We start from the raw sequence: 27761 nt of genomic DNA, 5'->3' as shown, positions 1-27761 counted from the left end.
TCTGGTGTATAACGGCACAGAAGACCACAGCAGAGTATTTCAGACTCCTCTCTGGTGTATAACGGCACAGAAGACCACAGCAGAGTATTTCAGACTCCTCTCTGGTGTATAACGGCACAGAAGACCACAGCAGAGTATTTCAGACTCCTCTCTGGTGTATAACGGCACAGAAGACCACAGCAGAGTATTTCAGACTCTCTGGTGTATAACGGCACAGAAGACCACAGCAGAGTATTTCAGACTCCTCTCTGGTGTATAACGGCACAGAAGACCACAGCAGAGTATTTCAGACTCCTCTCTGGTGTATAACGGCACAGAAGACCACAGCAGAGTATTTCAGACTCCTCTCTGGTGTATAACGGCACAGAAGACCACAGCAGAGTATTTCAGACTCCTCTCTGGTGTATAACGGCACAGAAGACCACAGCAGAGTATTTCAGACTCCTCTCTGGTGTATAACGGCACAGAAGACCACAGCAGAGTATTTCAGACTCCTCTCTGGTGTATAACGGCACAGAAGACCACAGCAGAGTATTTAAGACTCTCTGGTGTATAACGGCACAGAAGACCACAGCAGAGTATTTCAGACTCCTCTCTGGTGTATAACGGCACAGAAGACCACAGCAGAGTATTTCAGACTCCTCTCTGGTGTATAACGGCACAGAAGACCACAGCAGAGTATTTCAGACTCCTCTCTGGTGTATAACGGCACAGAAGACCACAGCAGAGTATTTCAGACTCCTCTCTGGTGTATAACGGCACAGAAGACCACAGCAGAGTATTTCAGACTCCTCTCTGGTGTATAACGGCACAGAAGACCACAGCAGAGTATTTCAGACTCCTCTCTGGTGTATAACGGCACAGAAGACCACAGCAGAGTATTTCAGACTCCTCTCTGGTGTATAACGGCACAGAAGACCACAGCAGAGTATTTCAGACTCCTCTCTGGTGTATAACGGCACAGAAGACCACAGCAGAGTATTTCAGACACCTCTCTGGTGTATAACGGCACAGAAGACCACAGCAGAGTATTTCAGACTCCTCTCTGGTGTATAACGGCACAGAAGACCACAGCAGAGTATTTCAGACTCCTCTCTGGTGTATAACGGCACAGAAGACCACAGCAGAGTATTTCAGACTCCTCTCTGGTGTATAACGGCACAGAAGACCACAGCAGAGTATTTCAGACTCCTCTCTGGTGTATAACGGCACAGAAGACCACAGCAGAGTATTTCAGACTCCTCTCTGGTGTATAACGGCACAGAAGACCACAGCAGAGTATTTCAGACTCCTCTCTGGTGTATAACGGCACAGAAGACCACAGCAGAGTATTTCAGACTCCTCTCTGGTGTATAACGGCACAGAAGACCACAGCAGAGTATTTCAGACTCCTCTCTGGTGTATAACGGCACAGAAGACCACAGCAGAGTATTTCAGACTCCTCTCTGGTGTATAACGGCACAGAAGACCACAGCAGAGTATTTCAGACTCCTCTCTGGTGTATAACGGCACAGAAGACCACAGCAGAGTATTTCAGACTCCTCTCTGGTGTATAACGGCACAGAAGACCACAGCAGAGTATTTCAGACTCCTCTCTGGTGTATAACGGCACAGAAGACCACAGCAGAGTATTTCAGACTCCTCTCTGGTGTATAACGGCACAGAAGACCACAGCAGAGTATTTCAGACTCCTCTCTGGTGTATAACGGCACAGAAGACCACAGCAGAGTATTTCAGACTCCTCTCTGGTGTATAACGGCACAGAAGACCACAGCAGAGTATTTCAGACTCCTCTCTGGTGTATAACGGCACAGAAGACCACAGCAGAGTATTTCAGACTCCTCTCTGGTGTATAACGGCACAGAAGACCACAGCAGAGTATTTCAGACTCCTCTCTGGTGTATAACGGCACAGAAGACCACAGCAGAGTATTTAAGACTCCTCTGGTGTATAACGGCACAGAAGACCACAGCAGAGTATTTCAGACTCCTCTCTGGTGTATAACGGCACAGAAGACCACAGCAGAGTATTTCAGACTCCTCTCTGGTGTATAACGGCACAGAAGACCACAGCAGAGTATTTCAGACTCCTCTCTGGTGTATAACGGCACAGAAGACCACAGCAGAGTATTTCAGACTCCTCTCTGGTGTATAACGGCACAGAAGACCACAGCAGAGTATTTCAGACTCCTCTCTGGTGTATAACGGCACAGAAGACCACAGCAGAGTATTTCAGACTCCTCTCTGGTGTATAACGGCACAGAAGACCACAGCAGAGTATTTCAGACTCCTCTCTGGTGTATAACGGCACAGAAGACCACAGCAGAGTATTTCAGACTCCTCTCTGGTGTATAACGGCACAGAAGACCACAGCAGAGTATTTCAGACTCCTCTCTGGTGTATAACGGCACAGAAGACCACAGCAGAGTATTTCAGACTCCTCTCTGGTGTATAACGGCACAGAAGACCACAGCAGAGTATTTCAGACTCCTCTCTGGTGTATAACGGCACAGAAGACCACAGCAGAGTATTTCAGACTCCTCTCTGGTGTATAACGGCACAGAAGACCACAGCAGAGTATTTCAGACTCCTCTCTGGTGTATAACGGCACAGAAGACCACAGCAGAGTATTTCAGACTCCTCTCTGGTGTATAACGGCACAGAAGACCACAGCAGAGTATTTCAGACTCCTCTCTGGTGTATAACGGCACAGAAGACCACAGCAGAGTATTTCAGACTCCTCTCTGGTGTATAACGGCACAGAAGACCACAGCAGAGTATTTCAGACTCCTCTCTGGTGTATAACGGCACAGAAGACCACAGCAGAGTATTTCAGACTCCTCTCTGGTGTATAACGGCACAGAAGACCACAGCAGAGTATTTCAGACTCCTCTCTGGTGTATAACGGCACAGAAGACCACAGCAGAGTATTTCAGACTCCTCTCTGGTGTATAACGGCACAGAAGACCACAGCAGAGTATTTCAGACTCCTCTCTGGTGTATAACGGCACAGAAGACCACAGCAGAGTATTTCAGACTCCTCTCTGGTGTATAACGGCACAGAAGACCACAGCAGAGTATTTCAGACTCCTCTCTGGTGTATAACGGCACAGAAGACCACAGCAGAGTATTTCAGACTCCTCTCTGGTGTATAACGGCACAGAAGACCACAGCAGAGTATTTCAGACTCCTCTCTGGTGTATAACGGCACAGAAGACCACAGCAGAGTATTTCAGACTCCTCTCTGGTGTATAACGGCACAGAAGACCACAGCAGAGTATTTCAGACTCCTCTCTGGTGTATAACGGCACAGAAGACCACAGCAGAGTATTTCAGACTCCTCTCTGGTGTATAACGGCACAGAAGACCACAGCAGAGTATTTCAGACTCTCTCTGGTGTATAACGGCACAGAAGACCACAGCAGAGTATTTCAGACTCCTCTCTGGTGTATAACGGCACAGAAGACCACAGCAGAGTATTTCAGACTCCTCTCTGGTGTATAACGGCACAGAAGACCACAGCAGAGTATTTCAGACTCCTCTCTGGTGTATAACGGCACAGAAGACCACAGCAGAGTATTTCAGACTCCTCTCTGGTGTATAACGGCACAGAAGACCACAGCAGAGTATTTCAGACTCCTCTCTGGTGTATAACGGCACAGAAGACCACAGCAGAGTATTTCAGACTCCTCTCTGGTGTATAACGGCACAGAAGACCACAGCAGAGTATTTCAGACTCCTCTCTGGTGTATAACGGCACAGAAGACCACAGCAGAGTATTTCAGACTCCTCTCTGGTGTATAACGGCACAGAAGACCACAGCAGAGTATTTCAGACTCCTCTCTGGTGTATAACGGCACAGAAGACCACAGCAGAGTATTTCAGACTCCTCTCTGGTGTATAACGGCACAGAAGACCACAGCAGAGTATTTCAGACTCCTCTCTGGTGTATAACGGCACAGAAGACCACAGCAGAGTATTTCAGACTCCTCTCTGGTGTATAACGGCACAGAAGACCACAGCAGAGTATTTCAGACTCCTCTCTGGTGTATAACGGCACAGAAGACCACAGCAGAGTATTTCAGACTCCTCTCTGGTGTATAACGGCACAGAAGACCACAGCAGAGTATTTCAGACTCCTCTCTGGTGTATAACGGCACAGAAGACCACAGCAGAGTATTTCAGACTCCTCTCTGGTGTATAACGGCACAGAAGACCACAGCAGAGTATTTCAGACTCCTCTCTGGTGTATAACGGCACAGAAGACCACAGCAGAGTATTTCAGACTCCTCTCTGGTGTATAACGGCACAGAAGACCACAGCAGAGTATTTCAGACTCCTCTCTGGTGTATAACGGCACAGAAGACCACAGCAGAGTATTTCAGACTCCTCTCTGGTGTATAACGGCACAGAAGACCACAGCAGAGTATTTCAGACTCCTCTCTGGTGTATAACGGCACAGAAGACCACAGCAGAGTATTTCAGACTCCTCTCTGGTGTATAACGGCACAGAAGACCACAGCAGAGTATTTCAGACTCCTCTCTGGTGTATAACGGCACAGAAGACCACAGCAGAGTATTTCAGACTCCTCTCTGGTGTATAACGGCACAGAAGACCACAGCAGAGTATTTCAGACTCCTCTCTGGTGTATAACGGCACAGAAGACCACAGCAGAGTATTTCACTCCTCTCTGGTGTATAACGGCACAGAAGACCACAGCAGAGTATTTCAGACTCCTCTCTGGTGTATAACGGCACAGAAGACCACAGCAGAGTATTTCAGACTCCTCTCTGGTGTATAACGGCACAGAAGACCACAGCAGAGTATTTCAGACTCCTCTCTGGTGTATAACGGCACAGAAGACCACAGCAGAGTATTTCAGACTCCTCTCTGGTGTATAACGGCACAGAAGACCACAGCAGAGTATTTCAGACTCCTCTCTGGTGTATAACGGCACAGAAGACCACAGCAGAGTATTTCAGACTCCTCTCTGGTGTATAACGGCACAGAAGACCACAGCAGAGTATTTCAGACTCCTCTCTGGTGTATAACGGCACAGAAGACCACAGCAGAGTATTTCAGACTCCTCTCTGGTGTATAACGGCACAGAAGACCACAGCAGAGTATTTCAGACTCCTCTCTGGTGTATAACGGCACAGAAGACCACAGCAGAGTATTTCAGACTCCTCTCTGGTGTATAACGGCACAGAAGACCACAGCAGAGTATTTCAGACTCCTCTCTGGTGTATAACGGCACAGAAGACCACAGCAGAGTATTTCAGACTCCTCTCTGGTGTATAACGGCACAGAAGACCACAGCAGAGTATTTCAGACTCCTCTCTGGTGTATAACGGCACAGAAGACCACAGCAGAGTATTTCAGACTCCTCTCTGGTGTATAACGGCACAGAAGACCACAGCAGAGTATTTCAGACTCCTCTCTGGTGTATAACGGCACAGAAGACCACAGCAGAGCAGTATTTCAGACTCCTCTCTGGTGTATAACGGCACAGAAGACCACACACAGAGAGCACGCAGAGTATTTCAGCGCCCAGGACATCACCAATAAAACAACGAAGCCGGATGATTTCAAAGTTTTAAATGACATTTCCGAGGTAGACGATTTGATGTGATGTGAAGCGGCCAACCTTCTTGATTCTGCCAATTTCGTGGAGGCAACAGACGGTTCTGAAATAGAACAAGCCTTTTCAAAGGGTTTAAAATCCCGAAGTGTTTTGCTCCACAGACGGGTGTTTTTACTGGAGCGTCAAAACCGTCAGGATATATCATTCTGTCGTAGAGCGATTCCACGTAGGTTAAACAACAATCAGATTAAACAGCGCAAATACAGGCGTTAAAAGCATCTATGTAACACGGATCCTTCCAGAATAACACAACACATCCTTAATAATCCAAATGGCGGATCCAATAGACCTAGGAGACAGTTGAAGACCTCTTATCCCAGATACCGCCAGAACTCCAAGACCTAGGAGACAGTTGAAGACCTCTTATCCCAGATACCGCCAGAACTCCAAGACCTAGGAGACAGTTGAAGACCTCTTATCCCAGATACCGCCAGAACTCCAAGACCTAGGAGACAGTTGAAGACCTCTTATCCCAGATACCGCCAGAACTCCAAGACCTAGGAGACAGTTAAAAACCTCTTATCCCAGATACCGCCAGAACTCCAAGACTTAGGAGACAGTTGAAGACCTCTTATCCCAGATACCGCCAGAACTCCAAGCCATATGATGCGGGGGTAACAGACATAATGCCGATAGATGAAAACATATTATCACAGATTCCCCGAACTCTTAGAAATGATTCATCGTATGAATGAGTCAGGGCCGTCCGATGAAAACCTGTTATCACAGATTCCAGAAGGCCTCTGTTTTTTTTTTTTTTTACCTTTATTTAACCAGGCAAGTCAGTTAAGAACAAATTCTTATTTTCAATGACGGCCTAGGAACAGTGGGTTAACTGCCTGTTCAGGGGCAGAACGACAGATTTGTACCTTGTCAGCTCGGGGGTTTGAACTCGCAACCTTCCGGTTACTAGTCCAACGCTCTAACCACTAGGCTACCCTGCCGCCCCTGTCACGCCCTGGTCTTAGTATTTTGTGTTGTCTTTATTTATTTGGTCAGGCCAGGGTGTGACATGGGTTTATTATGTGTTTTCTTTATTTATTTGGTCAGGCCAGGGTGTGACATGGGTTTATTATGTGGTGTCTATATTTATTTGGTCAGGCCAGGGTGTGACATGGGTTTATTATGTGGTGTCTATATTTATTTGGTCAGGCCAGGGTGTGACATGGGTTTATTATGTGGTGTCTATATTTATTTGGTCAGGCCAGGTGTGACATGGGTTTATTATGTGGTGTCTATATTTATTTGGTCAGGCCAGGGTGACATGGGTTTATTATGTGTGTCTATATTTATTTGGTCAGGCCAGGGTGTGACATGGGTTTATTATGTGGTGTCTATATTTATTTGGTCAGGCCAGGGTGTGACATGGGTTTATTATGTGGTGTCTATATTTATTTGGTCAGGCCAGGGTGTGACATGGGTTTATTATGTGGTGTCTATATTTATTTGGTCAGGCCAGGGTGTGACATGGGTTTATTATGTGGTGTCTGGTCAGGCCAGGGTGTTTTTATTATGTGTTGTCTATAGGTCAGGCCAGGGTGTGACATGGGTTTATTATGTGGTGTCTATATTTATTTGGTCAGGCCAGGTGTGACATGGGTTTATTATGTTGTCTATATTTATTTGGTCAGGCCAGGGTGTGACATGGGTTTATTATGTGGTGTGTTTATGTATGGGGGTTTTTCGTAGGTTTTGGGATTGTGGCTTAGTGGGGTTGTCTAGCAAAGTCTATGGTTGCCTGAGGCGGTTCTCAATCAGAGGCAGGTGATTCTCGTTGTCTCTGATTGGGAACCATATTTCGGCAGCCATATTCTTTGAGTGTTTCGTGGGTGATTGTTCCTGTCTTTGTGTTAGTTGTCACCAGATAGGCTGCATAGGTTTTCACGTTCCGTTTGTTGTTTTTGTATTGTCGTCTTTATTCGCCATTAAACATGTATCGTATTAACCACGCTGCATTTTGGTCCGACTCTCTTTCGAAGGAAGAAAACCGTAACACCCTCATATTACCCAGATGAACGAGAGCCAAAGGTCTAATGCTGCAACACCTCTAAGCCATGTCTGAAGAGTCTGAAATGCAATACGATGTTTTTGAGCAGTTGGAAAATTGTCTAACCAATCAGGAGGGGTACAGTCTTGATAGAAGTGTACGTGTTGTGTACCGAAATCAATTCAACAATACAGAGATTCAACAGTTTTTCAATTTCGCATGGGTGAATCAGAATCTTGACTCTGCTGTGTTTTACGTAATGATTTTGGACACTTTGAACGAACTGTTAGACAGGGCTAGAGATTATGGCGAACCACATGATGTCTTACAGTTGGAAATTTGTGGAGACATGCATAGCACGGTATCTCTTATTTTACCCAACGATGAAGCAGATCTGGAACAATTTATAGCCCTGCTAGAACGACTTGTTCAGTCAAATGTTTCCGTCAGAGCCGATAGGAACCTCGAGCTTGTAGTGCAAATAATATGTGGTGGTGGTCAGAGAAGGAAACTCCATAGCACTCACTCTAAGGCGTGAGAACAGGAAGAGGATGCCCATATAAGGGCATAACGCTAACATAGCACTCACTCTAAGGCGTGAGAACAGGAAGAGGATGCCCATATAAGGGCATAACGCTAACATAGCACTCACTCTAAGGCGTGAGAACAGGAAAAGGATGCCCATATAAGGGCATAACCACGTGATCCCTTCCCGCCAGGAAAGGGATGTTAGTTATTACTGCATAGTCGGAACTAGAACCACAAGCATTTCGCTACACTCGCATTAACATCTGCTAACCATGTGTATGTGACCAATAACATTTGATTTGTCCTGACCGTATGCCCAAATATGGGCACGCACACGTCATCATGACATAGGGCCATAAATCAAACGTTTGACGTGCCTCGTCTACTTTATTCTCTCTCACATAAAATAAACAGTTTTTGCTTTGTAATTATGGGGTATTGTGTGTAGATTGAGGGGGAAAAAAACAATTTAATCCATTTTAGAATAAGGCTGTAGCGTGACATGACAAAATGTGGAAAAAGTCAAGGGGTCTGAATACTTTCTGAATGCCCTGTATATCAGTATATTAGACTCTCTCTCTCTCTGTCTCGATCCAGTGATGTTGTTTTCATCACTTCTGGTTTAACACTGCCATCAAGTGGAGATTGTCCAAAATGCACCCTTGTTCAGATATAAAAAGAGAGAGATTGGGGGGAGAGAGATGGAAACAGCAGAGAGAGCAGGGAAAGCAGAGAGACCAGAGAGAGCAGATCAGAGAGACTAGAGCAGAGAAAGACAGCAGAGAGCAGGGAAAGTAGAGAGCAGAGTGAGCAGGGAAAGCAGAGAGACCAGAGAGAGACTAGAGCAGAGAAAGACAGCAGAGAGCAGAGAGAAGAGAGGGAGCAAGATAGCAGAGCAAGAGCAGAGAGCAGAAAGAGAGAGAGCAGAGAGAGGGCAGAGAGAGAACAGAGAGCAGATAGATCAGAGAGAGCGAGCAGAGAGAGAGAGCAGAGCGAGAGACAGCAGAGAACAGAGACAGCAGAGAGAGAGCAGAGAGAGAAGAGAGAGAGCAGAGAGTGAGACAGCAGAGAGAACAGAGAGAGCAGAGAGAGCAAGCAGAGAGGGCAGAGAGAGAGACCAGAGCGAGCAGAGAGTGAACAGAGAGAGCAGAGAGAACAGAGAGAGCAGAGAGTGAACCGAGAGAACAGAGAGCAGAGAGACAGCAGAGAGACAGCAGAGAGAACAGAGAGCAGAGAGAAAACAGAGAGAACAGAGAGAGCAGAGAGAGAAGAAAGAGAGCAGAGAGTGAGACAGCAGAGAGAACAGAGAGCAGAAAGAGCAGAGGGCAAGCAGAGAGAGCAGAGAGAGAGACCAGAGCGAAGAGACAGCAGAGAGAGAGAGCAGAGAGTGAACAGAGAGAGAGCAGAGAGAACAGAGAGAGCAGAGAGACAGCAGACAGCAGAGACAGCAGAGAGCCAGCAGAGAGAGAGCAGAGAGAACATAGAGAGCAGAGAGAGAACAGAGAGTGCAGAGAGAGCAGAGAGAGCGAGAGAGAGCGAGAGAGTGAGCAGAGAGAGAGAGTGAGCAGAGAGAAAACAGAGATCAGAGAGAGCGAGCAGAGAGAGTAGAGAGAGAGCAGAGAGAGAGCAGAGAGAGAGAGCAGAGAGAGAGAGCAGAGAGAGAGAGCAGAGAGAGAGAGAGAGAGAGAGAGAGACAGATACCAGAGAGAGCAGAGAGTTACCAGAGAGAGCAGGAAAGCAGAGAGAGCAGAGAGAGCAGAGATAGAGATGCCAGAGAGAGAGCAGAGAGCAGGGAAAGCAGATAGAGCAGAAGAGCAGAGCAGAGAGAGCAGAGCGAGAGAGCAGAGGACAGAGAGAGAGCAAGGACAGAGAGAGAGAGAGAGCAGAGGCAGAGAGCTGAGTGCAGAGAGAGTTAGAGATCAGAGAGAGTGAGCAGAAAGAGCAGAGAGAGAGTAGAGAGAGCAGAGAAAGAGCAGAGAGAGCAGAGAATGAGCAGAGAGAGAGCAGAGAGAGCTGAGAGTGCAGAGAGAGAGCAGAGACAGCAGCAGAGATCAGAGAGAGAACAGAGAGAGAGCGGAGAGAGTCGAGAGAGAGAACAGAGAGAGAGCGGAGAGAGTCGAGAGAGAGAGCAGAGAGCGAGATACCAGAGAGAGCAGAGAGAACAGGGAAAGCAGAGAGTAAAGAGAGAGATACCAGATTGAGCAGGGAAAGCAGAGAGAGAGCAGAGAGAGCGGTACCAGAGAGACCAGATTGAGCACGGAAAGCAGAGAGCAGAGAGAGAAGAGCAGAGAGCAGAGAGATACCAGAGAGAGCAGAGAGAGCAGGGAAATCAGAAAGAGAGCAGAGAGAGAGAAGAGAGAGCAGAGAGAGAGCAGAGAGAGCAGATAGACAGATACCAGAGAGAGCAGAGAGCAGGGAAAGCAGAGAGAGCAGAGATAGAGTTGCCAGAGAGAGCAGGGAAAGCAGAGAGAGCGAGAAAAGCAGAGAGAGCAGAAAGATACCAGAGAGAGCAGAGAGCTGGCAAAGCAGAGAGAGTAGAGAGATGGAGCAGAGAGAGCTGAGAGATCAGAGAGCAGAGACAGCAGAGAGAGAATGCAGAGAGAGAGAGAGCAGAGACATCAGAGAGAGAGAGAGCAGAGAGATAGTAGAGCGAGATAGCAGAGAGAGCTGAGAGAGAGCAGAGACAGTAGAGAGCAGAGAGAGAACAGAGAGCAGGCAGAGATAGTAGAGAGAGAGAGAGCAGAAATCAGAGAGAGGGAGCAGAGAGAGAGAGCAGCGAGAAGAGAGATCAGAGTGAGAGTAGAGAGAGAGCAGAGAGAGAGTAGAGAGAGAGAGCAGAGAGACAGATACCAGAGAGACCAGATAACAGAGAGAGCAGGGATAGCAGAGAGAGCGAGAAGAGCAGAGAGAGCAGAGAAAGCAGAGAGAGAGAAACCAGAGAGAGCAGAGAGCAGAGAGAGCAGAGCAGAGAGAGAGAGCAGAGCAGAGAGATACCAGAGAGAGCAGAGAGAGGGCGCAGAGGGCAGAGAGAGAGAGCCGAGACAGCAGAGAGAGAAAGAGAGAGAGAGCAGATTCAGCAGAGTGAGAAGAAAGCAGATAGAATAGAGAGAGAGCAGAGAGAGGGAGCAGAGAGCAGAGAGAGAGATCAGAGAAAGAGAGCACCGAATAATGCATGCAGAGCAGAATTAGGCCGATACCCACTAATTATCAAAATCGAGAAAAGAGCCGTTAAATTCTATAACCAACTAAAAGGAAACGATTCCCAAACCTTCCATAACAAAGCCATCACCTACAGAGAGGTGAACCTGGAGAAGAGTCCCCTAAGCAAGCTGGTCCTGGGGCTCTGTTCACAAACACAAACACACCCTACAGAGCCCCAGGACAGCAGCACAATTAGACCCAACCAAATCATGAGAAAACAAAAAGATAAATACTTGACACGTTGGAAAGAATTTAAAAAAACAGAGCAAACTGGAATGCTATTTGGCCCTAAACAGAGAGTACACAGCGGCAGAATACCTGACCACTGTGACTGACCCAACATTAAGGAAAGCTTTGACTATGTACAGACTCAGTGAGCATAGCCTTGCTATTGAGAAAGGCCGCCGTAGGCAGACATGGCTCTCAAGAGATGACAGGCTATGTGCTCACTGCCCACAAAATGAGGTGGAAACTGAGCTGCACTTCCTAACCTCCTGCCCAATGTATGACCATATTAGAGAGACATATTTCTCTCAGGTGACACAGATCCACAAAGAATTTTAAAACAAATCCAATTTTGATCAACTCCCATATCTACTGGGTGAAATTCCACAGTGTGACATCACAGCAGCAACATTTGTGACCTGTTGCCACGAGAAAAGGGCAACCAGTGAAGAACAAACACCATTGTAAATACAACCCATATTTATGCTTATTTATTTATCTTGTGTCCTTTAACCATCTGTACATTGTTAAAACACTGTATATATAATATGACATTTGTCTTTATTGTTTTGAAACTTCTGTATGTGTAATGTTTACTGTTAATTTTTATTGTTTATTTCACTTTATATATTCACTTTATATATTATCTACCTCACTTGCTTTGGCCATGTTAACACATGTTTCCCATGCCAATAAAGCCCTTGAATTGAATTGAGCAGAGAGAGCAGATTCAGCAGTGAGCAGAGAGCAGAGAGAGATCTGTGTGTCTAGAATCTCCCTCTCTGTTGATGACGTCACAGGGTTCCTCTGGTCTGGAGAGATTCCACCGGGGCCCTGCATTACACCACTCTGTTGCTATAGTGACCCTGCATCACAACACTCTGTTGCTACAGTGACCCTGCATCACAACACTCTGTTGCTATAGTGACCCTGCATCACAACACTCTGTTGCTATAGTGACCCTTCATCTGTAACGATCTTCTTTGGGAGAAAGAGAGGAGGACCAAAGCGCAGCGTGGTAAGTGTTCATGATGAAACTTTAATAGAACAAACTGAACACTGAACACAGAACAATAAACTGAACACTGAAATACAGAACAATAAACTGAACACTGAACACAGAACAATAAACTGAACACTGAAATACAGAACAATAAACTGAACACTGAAATACAGAACAATAAACTGAACACTGAACACAGAACAATAAACTGAACACTGAAATACAGAACAATAAACTGAACGAACGAAAACCGAAACAGTTCCATGTGGAACACACAGACACCTCCTCCTCCAACCACCCACAAAACCCAACAGAAAACAGGCTACCTAAATATGGTTCCAAATCAGAGACAATGACTAACACTGCCTCTGATTGACAACCATATCAGGCCAAATGAAAACCCAACATAGAAACACAAAACATAGATAACCCAGCCAACTCCCTGACCATACTTAAACAAAACATAGATAACCCAGCCAACTCACGCCCTGACCATACTTAAACAAAACATAGATAACCCAGCCAACTCCCTGACCATACTTAAACAAAGAAAAATACAAAAGAATTAAGGTCAGAACGTGACATCATCACAACAATATGTTGCTATAGTGATCCTGCATCACAACACTCTGTTGCTATAGTCACCCTGCATTACAACACTCTGTTGCTATAGTGACCCTGCATCACAACACTCTGTTGCTATAGTAACCCTGCATCACAACACTCTGTTGTACTAATTGTACAATTTGTTTAATTCTATTCCACATATTTAATTGTTTTGTATTTCATTTCATATTTGTTTCATGTTTCAACCAGTCGCAGGTTAACATCAACCTGACAGAGGAAACGTAAAATCAATAAACAAACTGTTTTCACAATTAACAGCCTTTTCTTGTTTCAAGTATGTTTTATTATGAAAAGTACAATATATCATTGTTTTCTTGTACAACTATGGAGCGTATGTCCAGATATAATTATATATAATTGCTCAATTTGTTATTCAACATAAACAGTGTTATAAAACAGTCCTCCTCACAACTATAGGAAGACGTGCATGTGTGTGTGTGTCCAGTGTGTGTCCTGTGTGAGTTTGTGTTTGTCCAGTGTGTGTGTGTCCAGCGTGTGTGTTTGTGTCCAGTGTGTGTGTGTGTGTGTGTGTGTCCAGCGTGTGTGTGTCCAGTCTGTGTGTGTCCAGTGTGTGTGTGTGTGTGTGTCCAGTGTGTGTGTGTATGTGTCCAGTGTGTGTGTGTCCAGTGTGTGTGTGTGTCCAGTGTGTATGTGTGTGTCCAGTGTGTGTGTTCAGTGTGTGTGTGTGTGTGTTTGTTTGTTTGTCCAGTGTGTGTGTGTGTGTGTGTGTGTGTGTGGAGTCCAGTGTGTGTGTGTGTATCCAGTGTGTGTGTGTGTGTGTGTGTCCAGTGTGTGTGTGTGTGTGTCTGTGTCCAGTATGTGTGTGTGAGTGTCCAGTGTGTGTGTGTGTGTCCAGTCTGTGTGTGTGTGTGTGTATGTCCAGTGTGTGTGTGTCCAGTGTGTGTGTGTGTGTGTGTGTGTGTGTCCAGTCTGTGTGTGTGTGTCCAGTCTGTGTGTGTGTGTCCCCAGTGTGTGTGTCCCCAGTGTGTGTGTCCCCAGTGTGTGTGTATGTGTCCAGTCTGTTTGTGTCCAGTGTGTGTGTGTTTCAGTTTGTGTGTGTGTGTGTGTGTGTGTGTGTGTGTGTGTGTCCAGTGTGTGTGTGTGTGTGTGTGTGTGTCCAGTGTGTGTGTGTGTCTGTGTCCAGTATGTGTGTGTGTGTGTGTGTGTCCAGTGTGTGTGTATGTGTGTGTGTGTCCAGTGTGTGTGTGTGTGTGTGTCCAGTGTGTGTGTGTGTCCAGTGTGTATGTGTGTGTCCAGTTTGTGTGTGTGTGTCCAGTGTATGTGTCCAGTGTGTGTGTGTGTCCAGTTTGTGTGTGTGTGTCCAGTGTGTGTGTTCAGTGTGTGGGTGTGTCCAGTGTGTGTGTCCAGTTTGTGTGTGTGTGTCCAGTGTGTGTGTGTGTGTGTGTGTCCAGTGTGTGTGTGTGTCCAGTGTGTATGTGTGTGTCCAGTTTGTGTGTGTGTGTCCAGTGTATGTGTCCAGTGTGTTTGTTGTTCCAGTGTGTGTGTGTGTGTGTGTGAGTCCAGTGTGTATGTGTGTGTGTGTGAGTCCAGTGTGTGTGTGTGTATCCAGTGTGTGTGTGTGTGTGTGTCCAGTGTGTGTGTGTGTGTGTCTGTGTCCAGTATGTGTGTGTGAGTGTCCAGTGTGTGTGTGTGTGTGTGTCCAGTGTGTGTGTGTGTGTCCAGTCTGTGTGTGTGTGTGTGTCCAGTGTGTGTGTGTACAGTGTGTGTGTGTGTATGTCCAGTGTGTGTGTGTGTGTGTCCAGTCTGTGTGTGTGTGTCCAGTCTGTGTGTGTGTGTCCCCAGTGTGTGTGTCCCCAGTGTGTGTGTATGTGTGTGTGTGTGTGTCCAGTCTGTTTGTGCCCAGTGTGTGTGTGTGTGTGTGTCCAGTGTGTGTGTGTGTGTTTGTTTGTCCAGTGTGTGTGGGTGTGTGTGTGTGTCCAGTGTGTGTGTGTGTGTCCAGTGTGTGTGTGTGTGTGTGTGTTTGTCCAGTGTGTGTGTGTGTGTGAGTCCAGTGTGTGTGTGTGTGTTTGTCCAGTGTGTGTGTGTGTGTGTGAGTCCAGTGTGTGTGTGTATCCAGTGTGTGTGTGTGTGAGTCCAGTGTGTGTGTATCCAGTGTGTTTGTGTGTGTTTGTCCAGTGTGTGTGTGTGTGTGTGTGAGTCCAGTGTGTGTATTCAGTGTGTGTCTGTGTGTGTCAGTCCAGTGTGTGTGTGTATCCAGTGTGTGTGTGTGTGTGTGAGTCCAGTGTGTGTGTGTATCCAGTGTGTGTATTATTTACAGGTTATTATTGTGTGACAGAGAGACACTGAGGAGTCAGAACAAAGCCCAAACCCTGGATAGAGGGGCTCAGTGAATGTGGAGGTGAATGTGATCAGGTGGGTCAGTGTGTCAGAGGAGGCTCTATAGAAGGACAGAGTGCCGGCTGGCCAGTCCAGATACACTCCTACTCTGTGGGGGCTGGAGGAGGGGACGTCTATGGTAGTGGGATAATTATTGTGACATGCAGAGTAACTGTTGTCAGAGCAGAACAGACTCCAGGACTTGTCATTGTATCCAAGCCAACAGTCCTTAACCCCTCCTCTTTCTCTCCTGTTGATTCCTTTATATGTCATTCCTATATCAGCCCTTCTCCCAATCCTGTACCCACTCCACTCTACCTCCCAGTAACAGCGCCCAGTCAGACCCTCTCTACACAGCACCTGTCTACAGTCCTCAAATCTCTCTGGGTGATCAGGATACGGCTGCTTCTCTCTCCTCCATGTCACCTTTCTGTTCTCCTCAGACAGAGAGAGGTGTCTGTTTACTGTGTTTGGGTCCAGTGTGAGATCACAGACATCTGATGGATGAAAACAGACACAATATTAGAAATCATCATCATTCACATTAGAATGTTAACTTACTTTTCACTAATTCATTTAATGTAGATGTTTCTAGGTATCAAAAGGAGAAGTTAAGGTAACTTGAGACTTGTTGAATGATCATGTGTTATACTGTCTGGTAATATAAAACACACTTATTCCCATTAATTACACACACACACACACACACACACACACACACACACACACACACACACACACACACACAGTCAAAGCAACTCTTTGTAAGCTTTGGTGTCCCTGATTTCTGATTCTGTAGAACTACAGCTGATATTTAATATGACCAAGTAAGTAATGATGGTGGTATTTGACTTTGACTTAACTTGAATTAAGACTTATTCTTAGTCATATTCTTCACAGCAGTCAACACTCACATTTTCTAGGCCCAGGTTTCATTCTGTTCTCTCCACCATGTTCCACACTGTAGCGGTAAGCAGAAGAACAGACAGTCATTGAGGGATACACCTGAACTCTCTCACACACACACACACACACACACACACACGCACACACACACACACACACGTATATAGCACGCGAATGTTTGTGTGTGTGTGTGAGTGTGAGAGTCCAGCGTGTGTGTGTCCTGTGTGTGTTTGTCCAGTGTGTGTGTGTCTGTGTTTGTCCAGTGTGTGTGTGTCCAGCGTGTGTGTGTGTGTGTTTGTGTGTGTGAGTCCAGCGTGTGTGTGTCCTGTGTGTGTTTGTCCAGTGTGTGTGTGTGAGTGAGTCCAGCGTGTGTATAAGTCCTGTGTGTGTGTGTTTCCAATTTGTCTGTGTGTGTCCAATGTGTGTTTGTCCAGTGTGTGTGTGTGTGTGTGTGAGTGTTTGTGTGTGTCCTGTGTGTGAATCCAGTGTGTGTGTGTCCAGTGTGTGTGTCCAGAGTGTGTGTGTGTCATTGAGAGATTTACACTGCACATACATTGGACCCACACACTGAACACACACACACACACTCACCCACACACACACACAGAACACACACACACACACAGTCAGCATGTAACTTTGTCCAAGTGGTGGTGAGAATGTTTGTCTTAACTATCCTGATAAGTCCAACATGTCTGATATGAACATTGACATAAACCCTCTACATACTTGAGTTTCTCCAGTCTGCAGTGTGGATCCTCCAGTCCAGCAGAGAGCAGTCTGACTCCTGAGTCTCCTGGGTGATTGTAGCTCAGGTCCAGCTCTCTCAGGTGTGAGGGGTTTGACCTCAGAGCTGAGACCAGAGAAGCACAGCCTTCCTCTGTGACTAGACAGCCTGACAGCCTGCAAAGAGTCAAATCATTTTAAAATCACACTGTTATTCTTTGGTGGTGAAAATAGTGTCAGTATATATTTTCAACATATTCAGATATATCAGTGTCCTGAAACCTGCCATATCTTTTCATAAATTAATGTATCATTATTATAAATGACAAATGATCAAAGTATTACCTGCAGATGTCCTGACCTTAGTTAACTTTGTTTTCTTTATTATTTTAGTCAGGTCAGGGTGTGACGAGGGCTTGTTTAGTTTTTATACATTTATGGGGTTTGTCTAGTCTAGGTGTTTATATGTCTATGGTTGCCTGGATTGGTTCTCAATCAGAGGCAGCTGTTTATCGTTGTCCCTGATTGGGAACCATATTTCTTGGTTTATTTGTGGGTTGTTATTCTATGTTATCACTTGTTGACCAACTACAGGAATACTGACCTCAGAGTCTCCAGTTTACAGTGGGGATTCCCCAGTCCAGCAGAGAGCAGCTTCACTCCTGAGTCCTTCAGGTCATTGTTACTCAGATCCAGCTCTCTCAGGTGTGAGGGGTTTGACCTCAGAGCTGAGACCAGAGAAGCACAGCCTTCCTCTGTGACTAGACAGCCTGACAGCCTGCAAAGAGTCAAATCATATTAAAATCACACTGATATTCTTTGGTGGTGAAAATAGTGGCAGTATATTTTTTCAACATATTCAGGTATATCAGTGTCCTGATACCTTCCATATCTATTGATAAATGAATGTTTCATTATGTGAAATAACAAATGATCAAAGTATTGCCTGCAGATAGAAACATGTATAGTACAAATATTATAGTAGACTGACCAGACCAGTTTAACATTTACAACATTTAAGTCATTTAGCAGACGCTCTTATCCAGAGCGACTTACAAATTGGTGCATTCACCTTATGACATCCAGTGGAACAGCCACTTTACAATAGTGCATCTAAATCTTTTAAGGGGGTGAGAAGGATTACTTTATCCTATCCTAGGTATTCCTTAAAGGGGTGGGGTTTCAGGTGTCTCCGGAAGGTGATTGACCCCGCTGTCCTGGCGTCGTGAGGGAGTTTGTTCCACCATTGGGGGCCAGAGCAGCGAACAGTTTTGACTGGGCTGAGCGGGAACTGTACTTCCTCAGTGGTAGAGAGGCGAGCAGGCCAGAGGTGGATGAACGCAGTGCCCATGTTTGGGTGTAGGGCCTGATCAGAGCCTGGAGGTACTGAGGTGCCGTTCCCCTCACAGCTCCGTAGGCAAGCACCATGGTCTTGTAGCGGATGCGAGCTTCAACTGGAAGCAAGTGGAGAGAGCGGAGGAGCGGGGTGACGTGAGAGAACTTGGGAAGGTTGAACACCAGACGGGCTGCGGCGTTCTGGATGAGTTGTAGGGGTTTAATGGCACAGGCAGGGAGCCCAGCCAACAGCGAGTTGCCGTAATCCAGACGGAGATGACAAGTGCCTGGATTAGGACCTGCGCCGCGCTCCTGTGTGAGGCAAGGTCGTACTCTGCGGATGTTGTAGAGCATGAACCTACAGGAACGGGCCACCGCCTTGATGTTATTTGAGAACGACAGGGTGTTGTCCAGGATCACGCCAAGGTTCTAGCGCCTGGGAGGAAGACACAATGGAGTTGTCAACCGTGATGGCGAGATCATGGAACGGGCAGTCCTTCCCGGGAGGAAGAGCAGCTCCGTCTTGCCGAGGTTCAGCTTGAGGTGGTGATCCGTCATCCACACTGATATGTCTGCCAGACATGCAGAGATGCGATTCCGCCACCTGGTCATCAGAAGGGGGAAAGGAGAAGATTAATTGTGTGTCGTCTGCATAGCAATGATAGGAGAGACCATGTGAGGTTATGACAGAGCCAAGTGACTTGGTGTATAGCGAGAATAGGAGAGGGCCTAGAACAGAGCCCTGGGGGACACCAGTGGTGAGAGCACGTGGTGAGGAGACAGATTCTCGCCACGCCACCTGGTAGGAGCGACCTGTCAGGTAGGACGCAATCAAGCGTGGGCCGCGCCGGAGATGCCCAACTCGGAGAGGGTGGAGAGGAGGATCTGATGGTTCACAGTATCGAAGGCAGCCGATAGGTCTAGAAGGATGAGAGCAGAGGAGAGAGAGTTAGCTTTAGCAGTGCGGAGCGCCTCCGTGATACAGAGAAGAGCAGTCTCAGTTGAATGACTAGTCTTGAAACCTGACTGATTTGGATCAAGAAGGTCATTCTGAGAGAGATAGCGGGAGAGCTGGCCAAGGACGGCACGTTCAAGAGTTTTGGAGAGAAAAGAAAGAAGGGATACTGGTCTGTAGTTGTTGACATCGGAGGGATCGAGTGTAGGTTTTTTCAGAAGGGGTGCAACTCTCGCTCTCTTGAAGACGGAAGGGACGTATCCAGCGGTCAGGGATGAGTTGATGAGCGAGGTGAGGTAAGGGAGAAGGTCTCCGGAAATGGTCTGGAGAAGAGAGGAGGGATAGGGTCAAGCGGGCAGGTTGTTACGGCCGGCCACAAGACGCGATATTTCATCTGGAGAGAGAGGGAGAAAGAGGTCAGAGCACAGGGTAGGGCAGTGTGAGCAGAACCAGCGGTGTCGTTTGACTTAGCAAACGAGGATCGGATGTCGTCGACCTTCTTTTCAAAATGGTTGACGAAGTCATCTGCAGAGAGGGGAGGAGGGGGAGGGGGAGGAGGATTCAGGAGGGAGGAGAAGGTGGCAAAGAGCTTCCTAGGGTTAGAGGCAGATGCTTGGAATTTAGAGTGGTAGAAAGTGGCTTTAGCAGCAGAGACAGAGGAGGAAAATGTAGATAGGAGGGAGTGAAAGGATGCCAGGTCCGCAGGGAGGCGAGTTTTCCTCCATTTCCGCTCGGCTGCCCGGAGCCCTGTATCAGTCAGAAGACAGACAGTGAGGTATCAGATTTAGATTGTATTGAGTATACAGTCCACACCATATCTATTTAGACAGGGAGGTATCAGATTTAGATTGTATTGAGTATACAGTCCACACCATATCTATTTAGACAGTGAGGAATCAGATTTAGATTGTATTGAGTATACAGTCCACACCATATCTATTTAGACAGTGAGGTATCAGATTTAGATTGTATTGAGTATACAGTCCACACCATATCTATTTTGACAGTGAAGCTAACATTTAAATGTGACTCTATACTCCAGCATTTTGGATTTCAGATCAAATGTTTCATATGAGGTGACAGTATATAATGTCACCTTTTACTTGAGGATATTTTAATACATATCTGTTTCAATGTTTAGAAAAATTAAAGCATTTTAGTCCCCCTATTTGAAGAAGTCATAAGTATTCTGACACTTAAAGTGTATTAAATTAGTCAAAAGTATATTCCTCGAACACAATGAGACATCAAGCCTGTGACGCCTTGACTGAGAAAGATCATGAATGAATCATGAATAATAATGAGTGAGAAAGTTACAGAGGCTACAAGAAAACATGCTAACCTCTCACCATTACCAATAACAGAGGATACAACAAAACATGCTAACCTCTCACCATTACCAATAACAGAGGCTACAACAAAACATACTAACCTCTCACCATTACGAATAACAGAGGCTACAACAAAACATGCTAACCTCTCACCATTACCAATAACAGAGGCTACAACAAAACATGCTAACCTCTCACCATTACCAATAACAGAGGCTACAACAAAACATGCTGACCTCTCACCATTACCAATAACAGAGACTACAACAAAACATGCTAACCTCTCACCATTACCAATAACAGAGGCTACAACAAAACATACTAACCTCTCACCATTACCAATAACAGAGGATACAACAAAACATGCTAACCTCTCACCATTACCAATAACAGAGGCTACAACAAAACATACTAACCTCTCACCATTACCAATAACAGAGGCTACAACAAAACATGCTAACCTCTCACCATTACCAATAACAGAGGCTACAACAAAACATACTAACCTCTCACCATTACCAATAACAGAGGCTACAACAAAACATGCTGACCTCTCACCATTACCAATAACAGAGACTACAACAAAACATACTAACCTCTCACCACAACCAATAACAGAGGGGGTCTGATCTTTGTGCCTCTGTAACTTTCTCATTCATCATCATTCACGATTCATTCCTGATTATTCATCATCATTGTAGCATCCACATGAATGTAGAAGTGTTCAGAAACATCTTCTATTCTTACTGACAATACAAGTGAAGTGACTCCAAAATGATAGGACATTATTCACCATTCAGTTTCTATTAGGAAAAACATCCCAAACACAACCAAGACAAACTGCAAATACTTTCAACAAGTTAGTAGAATCACAGGCTTGATGTAATCACTGTAGGCATGGAATATGGGACCAAATACTAAACTTATGACAAAAAGAATTTATCCAAAATATTTTGACTTTTTCAAATAGGAGAACTAGATACATAAAGTGTTTTCATTTCTAAACGGTAAAATATATATGTATTGTGGCAAAGAAGGGGGTCGAGTGATAAGTGGCAGATATGTGAGAGCAGAACTAATAAACGGGCTCTGCCCGATCACTAAAATGGCCACCCCTGTCAGAACTACAGATCACAAAATGGCCGACCGCCAAAACTACAAGTCCCAGAAGCAAGGGGAACCCTCAGAAGGTGGAGCCGACTCACAGATAAAGGGTCAAGAAAAACCAGGAAGAGGGAGAGAGAGTGCTGGAAGGAGCTATGAACAATAGAGAAAGAGACTATAGAGATTGGCTGGATTTACCGTGTATGAGCTGGATTGTTTTGGACTTACCTGTTGGCGTTTGGACCTGGACCTACCGAGAACCCGATTCGTGTACCGAACCCTGCTATCCTTGACCTCGCCTACGGCCTGGGTGGACCAGGACGGAGAAACAAACACACAGGTACTGTCCTGTTCGAAAGAACTCTCATTCTTGGGTGATTTGGTGACAGTTTACCACTTAGTTTGTGACAAACGCTCCTAACCTTGAAGAGGTTTGCCACACGTGGTAGAGGATGCGGGCATGGACTAACATACCACTGGTTAGGTAGAAGGAAAAAATAAATAAATGTTCAGTTAGCACTCCAAAGGGGAGTCAGGTTTTTTTGTTTTGGCTTTGTTTGGTTAGCACAGTTTTTCAGGAAAATGAGTATGGAGGGAGCCATACAGGCCCTGTTACAAGCGGCGGCCGCCCAACAAGAGGCAACTAGAGCTCAACAAATAGCTCATCAGGATGCAATGCGAATGTATCAGAACACGTTACAGGTCCAGCACCGCACCAACCAGCTGCTCAGAGAAGAGCAAGAGAGAAACACCCGGGAGTTAAGAGAAGGCCTAAAGGGGCTAGGGGACCAAATTGGGGCTCAATTAGCCAGCTGCAAATACCCAGAGGAGGGCCAATCATTTTCTTCAAAAAATGACAGCGCAGGATGATGTGGAAGCATATCTTACCACCTTCGAAAGGACGGCAGAGAGGGAGAAGTGGCCGAAAGAAGAATGGGCAGGGCTTCTGGCACCATACCTGGCAGGGGACGCTCAAAAAGAATATTTCGACCTGGAGTTGAAAGATGCACAGGATTACGATAAACTAAAGGGAGAGATCCTGACTAGACTGGGAGTGACCGATACCGTGAGGGCACACCGCTTCCACCAGTGGTCCTACCGACCGGGACAACCCCCACGAACACAGATGTTCGACTTGATTCACCTGGCACGGAAATGGTTGCGACCAGAGACTCGGCCATCCGCCGAGATCGTCGAGACCATCGTTCTCAACCAGTTTCAGCGAGGTCTACCCCAAGAAGTGAGACGATGGGTTGGCCAGAACGAGGTACTTTCCGCCACCATCTCGTGGCCTGGTTGAACGGTATTGTACGGCAGGAACAGCTGAACAGGCACAGGAGAAAAGATTCCCGCTCCCCAGGCATGGGCGAACCATCAGACAGGGTAAGGCTGTCCCAACATATAGAGGGGGAAGAGAGCAGCGTGGGGCCATGAGGAAAGAATCAGAATCAGGCCGAGACACTAAGGGAAAAAATGGAAACCGGGACTGGGTGTCGAGGGGGTCTCCACCCCGAACCCCTATTATCTGTTACAATTGTAATCAACCAGGACATATTGCAGCCTACTGCCCTATTAAAGAAGAGCCAATGCAATGTAACCATGGTGAAAATGAAGATGATATATGGTATGCATGTCCTGTTGTAACCACTGTACTTGAAAGATCAAGAAACAAACATATGTGCAGGGTGAAGGTTGAAGGGAAAGAGGTTGAAGCACTGCTGGATTCCGGCAGTATGCTAACCCTGGTCGTTGCAGGCCTAGTGCCGCATCATAAACTGGATACAGGACAGGATATCAGTGTTACATGCATTCATGGGGATACCCGTCTGTACCCCACGGCCTTAGTGAGCATACAAACAGAGGACGGTCTGCTGGATTATGAGGTCGGCGTGGTCCCAAAGATGCCATATGATGTAATATTGGGTAGAGACTTTCCTAACTTTGGGTTAGGCCACAAGAATGGCATATTTGAGAAGCCAACAACCCTGACCAAGCAGGAAGAAGCATGGGACCTTCAACCAAAGCCAAGAAAAGAGGTCTCCCAGGGGACAACATCACAGGTGCTAGTAGGGGAGGAGGAGGATGAAGTGGCAAACCTCGCTGATAACGAACAGCCCAGTACTAGTGGGGCTGGGGTCGATCTGAATCCAGAGGACGACGATCTAGAACCAGCAGACCTGGCAGGGTCCTTGACTAATTTTGGGACGGCCCAAAACCAGGATCCAACCCTGCAGCAAGCCAGAGCAGATGTGCAGGTCGTAGATGGTACTCCCATAAATGTTGGGATGATGCCTAATAGTTTTCCCCACTTCATCATGAAAAAGGGTTTGGTGTACAGAGTCACGAAAATAGGGGTTGATGTGGTGGAACAGTTGTTGGTTCCCACTGCACCGGAGGACAGTACTGGATCTAGCTCATGGGCACATTCTGGGTGGACACCTTGGTATCGATAAAACCCGAGACCGGATTGTAAGGAGGCTTTACTGGCCAGGAATTCAAGCTGAAGTGGCTCGGCATTGTGGAGAGTGCCCGGAGTGCCAGTTAACAGCTCCCCGACCAGCTTTTAGAAGCCCGTTAGTGCCACTCCCCATAATCGAAACGCCATTTGAGAGGATAGCGATGGATTTAGTGGGCCCACTACCCAAATCCGCCAGAGGGCACCAATACATTCTGGTCATTCTAGATTATGCCACTCGCTACCCAGAAGCCATTCCCCTTCGGACGATGACTTCCAAAAATATCGCAAAGGAATTAGTGCTCTTGTTCATCAGGGTAGGGGTTCCAAAGGAGATCCTTACCGACCAGGGGACCCCCTTTATGTCCCGCCTTATGGCGGACCTTTGTAAACTGTGGCAGGTGAAACAGTTGAGGACATCGGTTTACCATCCGCAGACGGACGGGCTGGTTGAGAGATTCAACCGAACCCTGAAGTCAATGCTCAGGAAGGTAATCGATAAGGATGGGAAAAACTGGGATTGCATGTTGCCGTATCTGATGTTTGCCATTAGAGAGGTTCCTCAAGCCTCGCTGGGGTTTTGGCCCTTTGAGCTGGTATATGGGAGGCATCCCCGGGGAATCTTAGACATCGCCCGGGAAACCTGGGAGCACCAATCCACCCCGTATACTAGTGTCATAGAGCACGTCACGGAAATGCAAGACAGGATAGCGACAGTCATGCCCATCGTCAGAGAGCACATGAGACAAACACAGGAACAACAGCGGCACACTTATAACCGGCAGGCTACCCTGAGGGAATTTCAACCGGGAGATAAGGTGTTAGTGCTGATCCCCACGGTAGAGTGTAAACTACTAGCCACATGGAAAGGACCATATGAAGTACTGGAGAGAATAGGAGAGGTCAATTATCGGATCCGACAGCCAGGTCGACGGCCCCAGGAACAGATTTATCACATAAACCTGTTAAAAGCATGGAGAGAGAGAGAAACACTAATGGTCACATACCCTACACACATTCAGGAGACAGCCGAAGTAAATATTTCACCCACTCTGTCCCCAGCGCAAGTACAGGAAGTAAAGACCTTGATCCAGAAAAACAGAGATGTGTTTTCAGAGGTACCTGGCCGAACTGATATCGTTTCCCTACCAGGGAGAAAAGTGAGTATGAGGCCATATCGGGTACCCGAGGCTCGACGGGCCGCGATTAGAGCAGAGACTGAGAAAATGTTGACAGCTGGAGTGGTCGAAGAGTCATATAGTGAGTGGTCTAGCCCAATTGTGATGGTCTCCAAGCCCGATGGGTCTTTGCGGTTCTGTAACGACTTTCGGAAGGTAAATGAAATCTCGAAGTTTGATGCCTACCCCATGCCCCGAGTAGATGAACTACTGGAGAAAATCGGTCATGCTCGGTACATTACGACCCTTGATCTGACAAAAGGGTACTGGCAAATTCCTCTGACCCCCAGGGCCAAAGAAAAGACAGCCTTTGCAACACCTGACGGTTTGTTTCAATACACCGTCATGCCATTCGGCTTACACGGGCCCCAGGCACCTTTCAACGGCTCATGGACAAAGTCCTAAAACCGCACAAAGCATACGCCGCAGCTTATTTAGATGACGTGGGGATCTACAGCCCAGATTGGGAATCCCACCTACCCCGGGTACAGGCAGTGTTAGACGTCCTTAGAAAGCCAGGGCTCACGGCAAACCCTGCCAAGTGTTATGTGGGGTTAGAGGAAACAGAGTATCTGGGATACACTATGGGAAGAGGGTTAATCAAACCCCAACATAAGAAGGTGAAGGCAATTAGAGAATGGCCGAAACCAGTAAATAAGAAGCAGGTTCGAGCCTTCCTAGGGCTGACCGGTTACTACCGGAAGTTCATCCCAAGTTATGCCACAGTGGCCGCCCCACTTACCGACATGACTAGAGCCAGAGGGCCAAACATGGTCAAATGGGATGAAAGGGCCACCAAAGCATTTAGGACATTACAGGAGGCTCTCTGCTGTAATCCAGTGCTGGTGGTACCAGACTTTGAGAAAGAGTTTGTGGTTCAGACGGATGCCTCAGAGGTCGGCTTGGGAGCAGTGCTATCCCAAGAGGTAGAAGGGGTGGAACACCCCATCCTGTTTTTAAGCAGGAAGCTGGAACCACGGGAAACCAACTACTCAGTCGTTGAGAAAGAGGCACTGGCAGTAAAGTGGGCTCTAGAAAGCCTGAGGTACTACCTGCTGGGGCGCCACTTCACCCTCATCAGTGACCATGCCCCACTCACCTGGATGCATAGGGCTAAAGACAAGAACGCTCGGGTGATGCGGTGGTTTTTGAGTCTCCAACCGTTTCATTTTGACTTGAAACACAGAGCAGGGAAGGAAATGGGAAACGTGGATGGGTTATCCCGCATGCATGCATATTTTGCTGCGGTAGCCCGACCTAGGGGGTCGGATCTAGGGGGAGAGATATGTGGCAAAGAAGGGGGTCGAGTGATAAGTGGCAGATATGTGAGAGCAGAACTAATAAATGGGCTCTGCCCGATCACTAAAATGGCCACCCCTGTCAGAACTACAGATCACAAAATGACCGACCGCCAAAACTACAAGTCCCAGAAGCAAGGGGAACCCTCAGAAAGTGGAGCCGACTCACAGATAAAGGGTCAAGAAAAACCAGGAAGAGGGAGAGAGAGTGCTGGAAGGAGCTATGAACAATAGAGAAAGAGACTATAGAGATTGGCTGGATTTACCGTGTATGAGCTGGATTGTTTTGGACTTACCTGTTGGCGTTTGGACCTGGACCTACCGAGAACCCGATTCGTGTACCGAACCCTGCTATCCTTGACCTCGCCTACGGCCTGGGTGGACCAGGACGGAGAAACAAACACACAGGTACTGTCCTGTTCGAAAGAACTCTCATTCTTGGGTGATTTGGTGACAGTTTACCACTTAGTTTGTGACAAACGCTCCTAACCTTGAAGAGGTTTGCCACAGTATGAATACCATTATAAAAGGTGACATTCTGTACTGTCTCCTAATATGAAACATTCTATCTCAAATCCTAAATGCTGGAGCAAAGCACAAATTTAAAACTGTAAGCTTCACTGTCCAAACACATATGGTGTCGTCTATGTGTGTCTGGTAAACACGTGGATCTGGTGAACAGTTATCACTTGTTGACCAACTACAGGAATACTGACCTCAGAGCCTCCAGTTTACAGTGGGGATTCCCCAGTCCAGCAGAGAGCAGCTTCACTCCTGAATCATTCAGGTCATTGTTACTCAGATCCAGCTCTCTCAGGTGTGAGGGGTTTGACTCCAGAGCTGAGACCAGAGAAGCACAGCCTTCCTCTGTGACTCCACAGCCTGACAGCCTGACAAAGAGATCATCATGACTTCACAAAC

The 27761-nt window shown here is 46.8% G+C and overlaps 1 protein-coding gene across 2 annotated transcripts in view; it reads right to left on the bottom strand.

Moving 5' to 3' along the window:
* Positions 1-12604: 12604 nt before the first annotated feature.
* LOC135571192 (NLR family CARD domain-containing protein 3-like) overlaps positions 12605-27761 on the bottom strand; it is a 133751-nt gene continuing 118594 nt past the window's right edge. For both annotated transcript variants that reach the window (XM_065016976.1, XM_065016977.1), the window contains 5 exons: positions 27557-27730; positions 17789-17962; positions 17188-17361; positions 16467-16513; positions 12605-16049 (listed from right to left, as the gene is read on the bottom strand). In XM_065016976.1, the coding sequence (XP_064873048.1) occupies positions 15484-16049; positions 16467-16513; positions 17188-17361; positions 17789-17962; positions 27557-27730 (1135 nt within the window). In that variant the 3' untranslated portion in view covers positions 12605-15483. The remainder of the gene's footprint in view (positions 16050-16466; positions 16514-17187; positions 17362-17788; positions 17963-27556; positions 27731-27761) is intronic.

This window comes from Oncorhynchus nerka, unplaced genomic scaffold (genome assembly GCF_034236695.1).
Source record: "Oncorhynchus nerka isolate Pitt River unplaced genomic scaffold, Oner_Uvic_2.0 unplaced_scaffold_701, whole genome shotgun sequence".
NCBI classification, from domain to species: Eukaryota; Metazoa; Chordata; class Actinopteri; order Salmoniformes; family Salmonidae; genus Oncorhynchus; species Oncorhynchus nerka.
The sequence above is the reverse complement of the archived record's forward strand: the minus strand, read 5'-3'. Positions and strand labels throughout refer to the sequence as shown.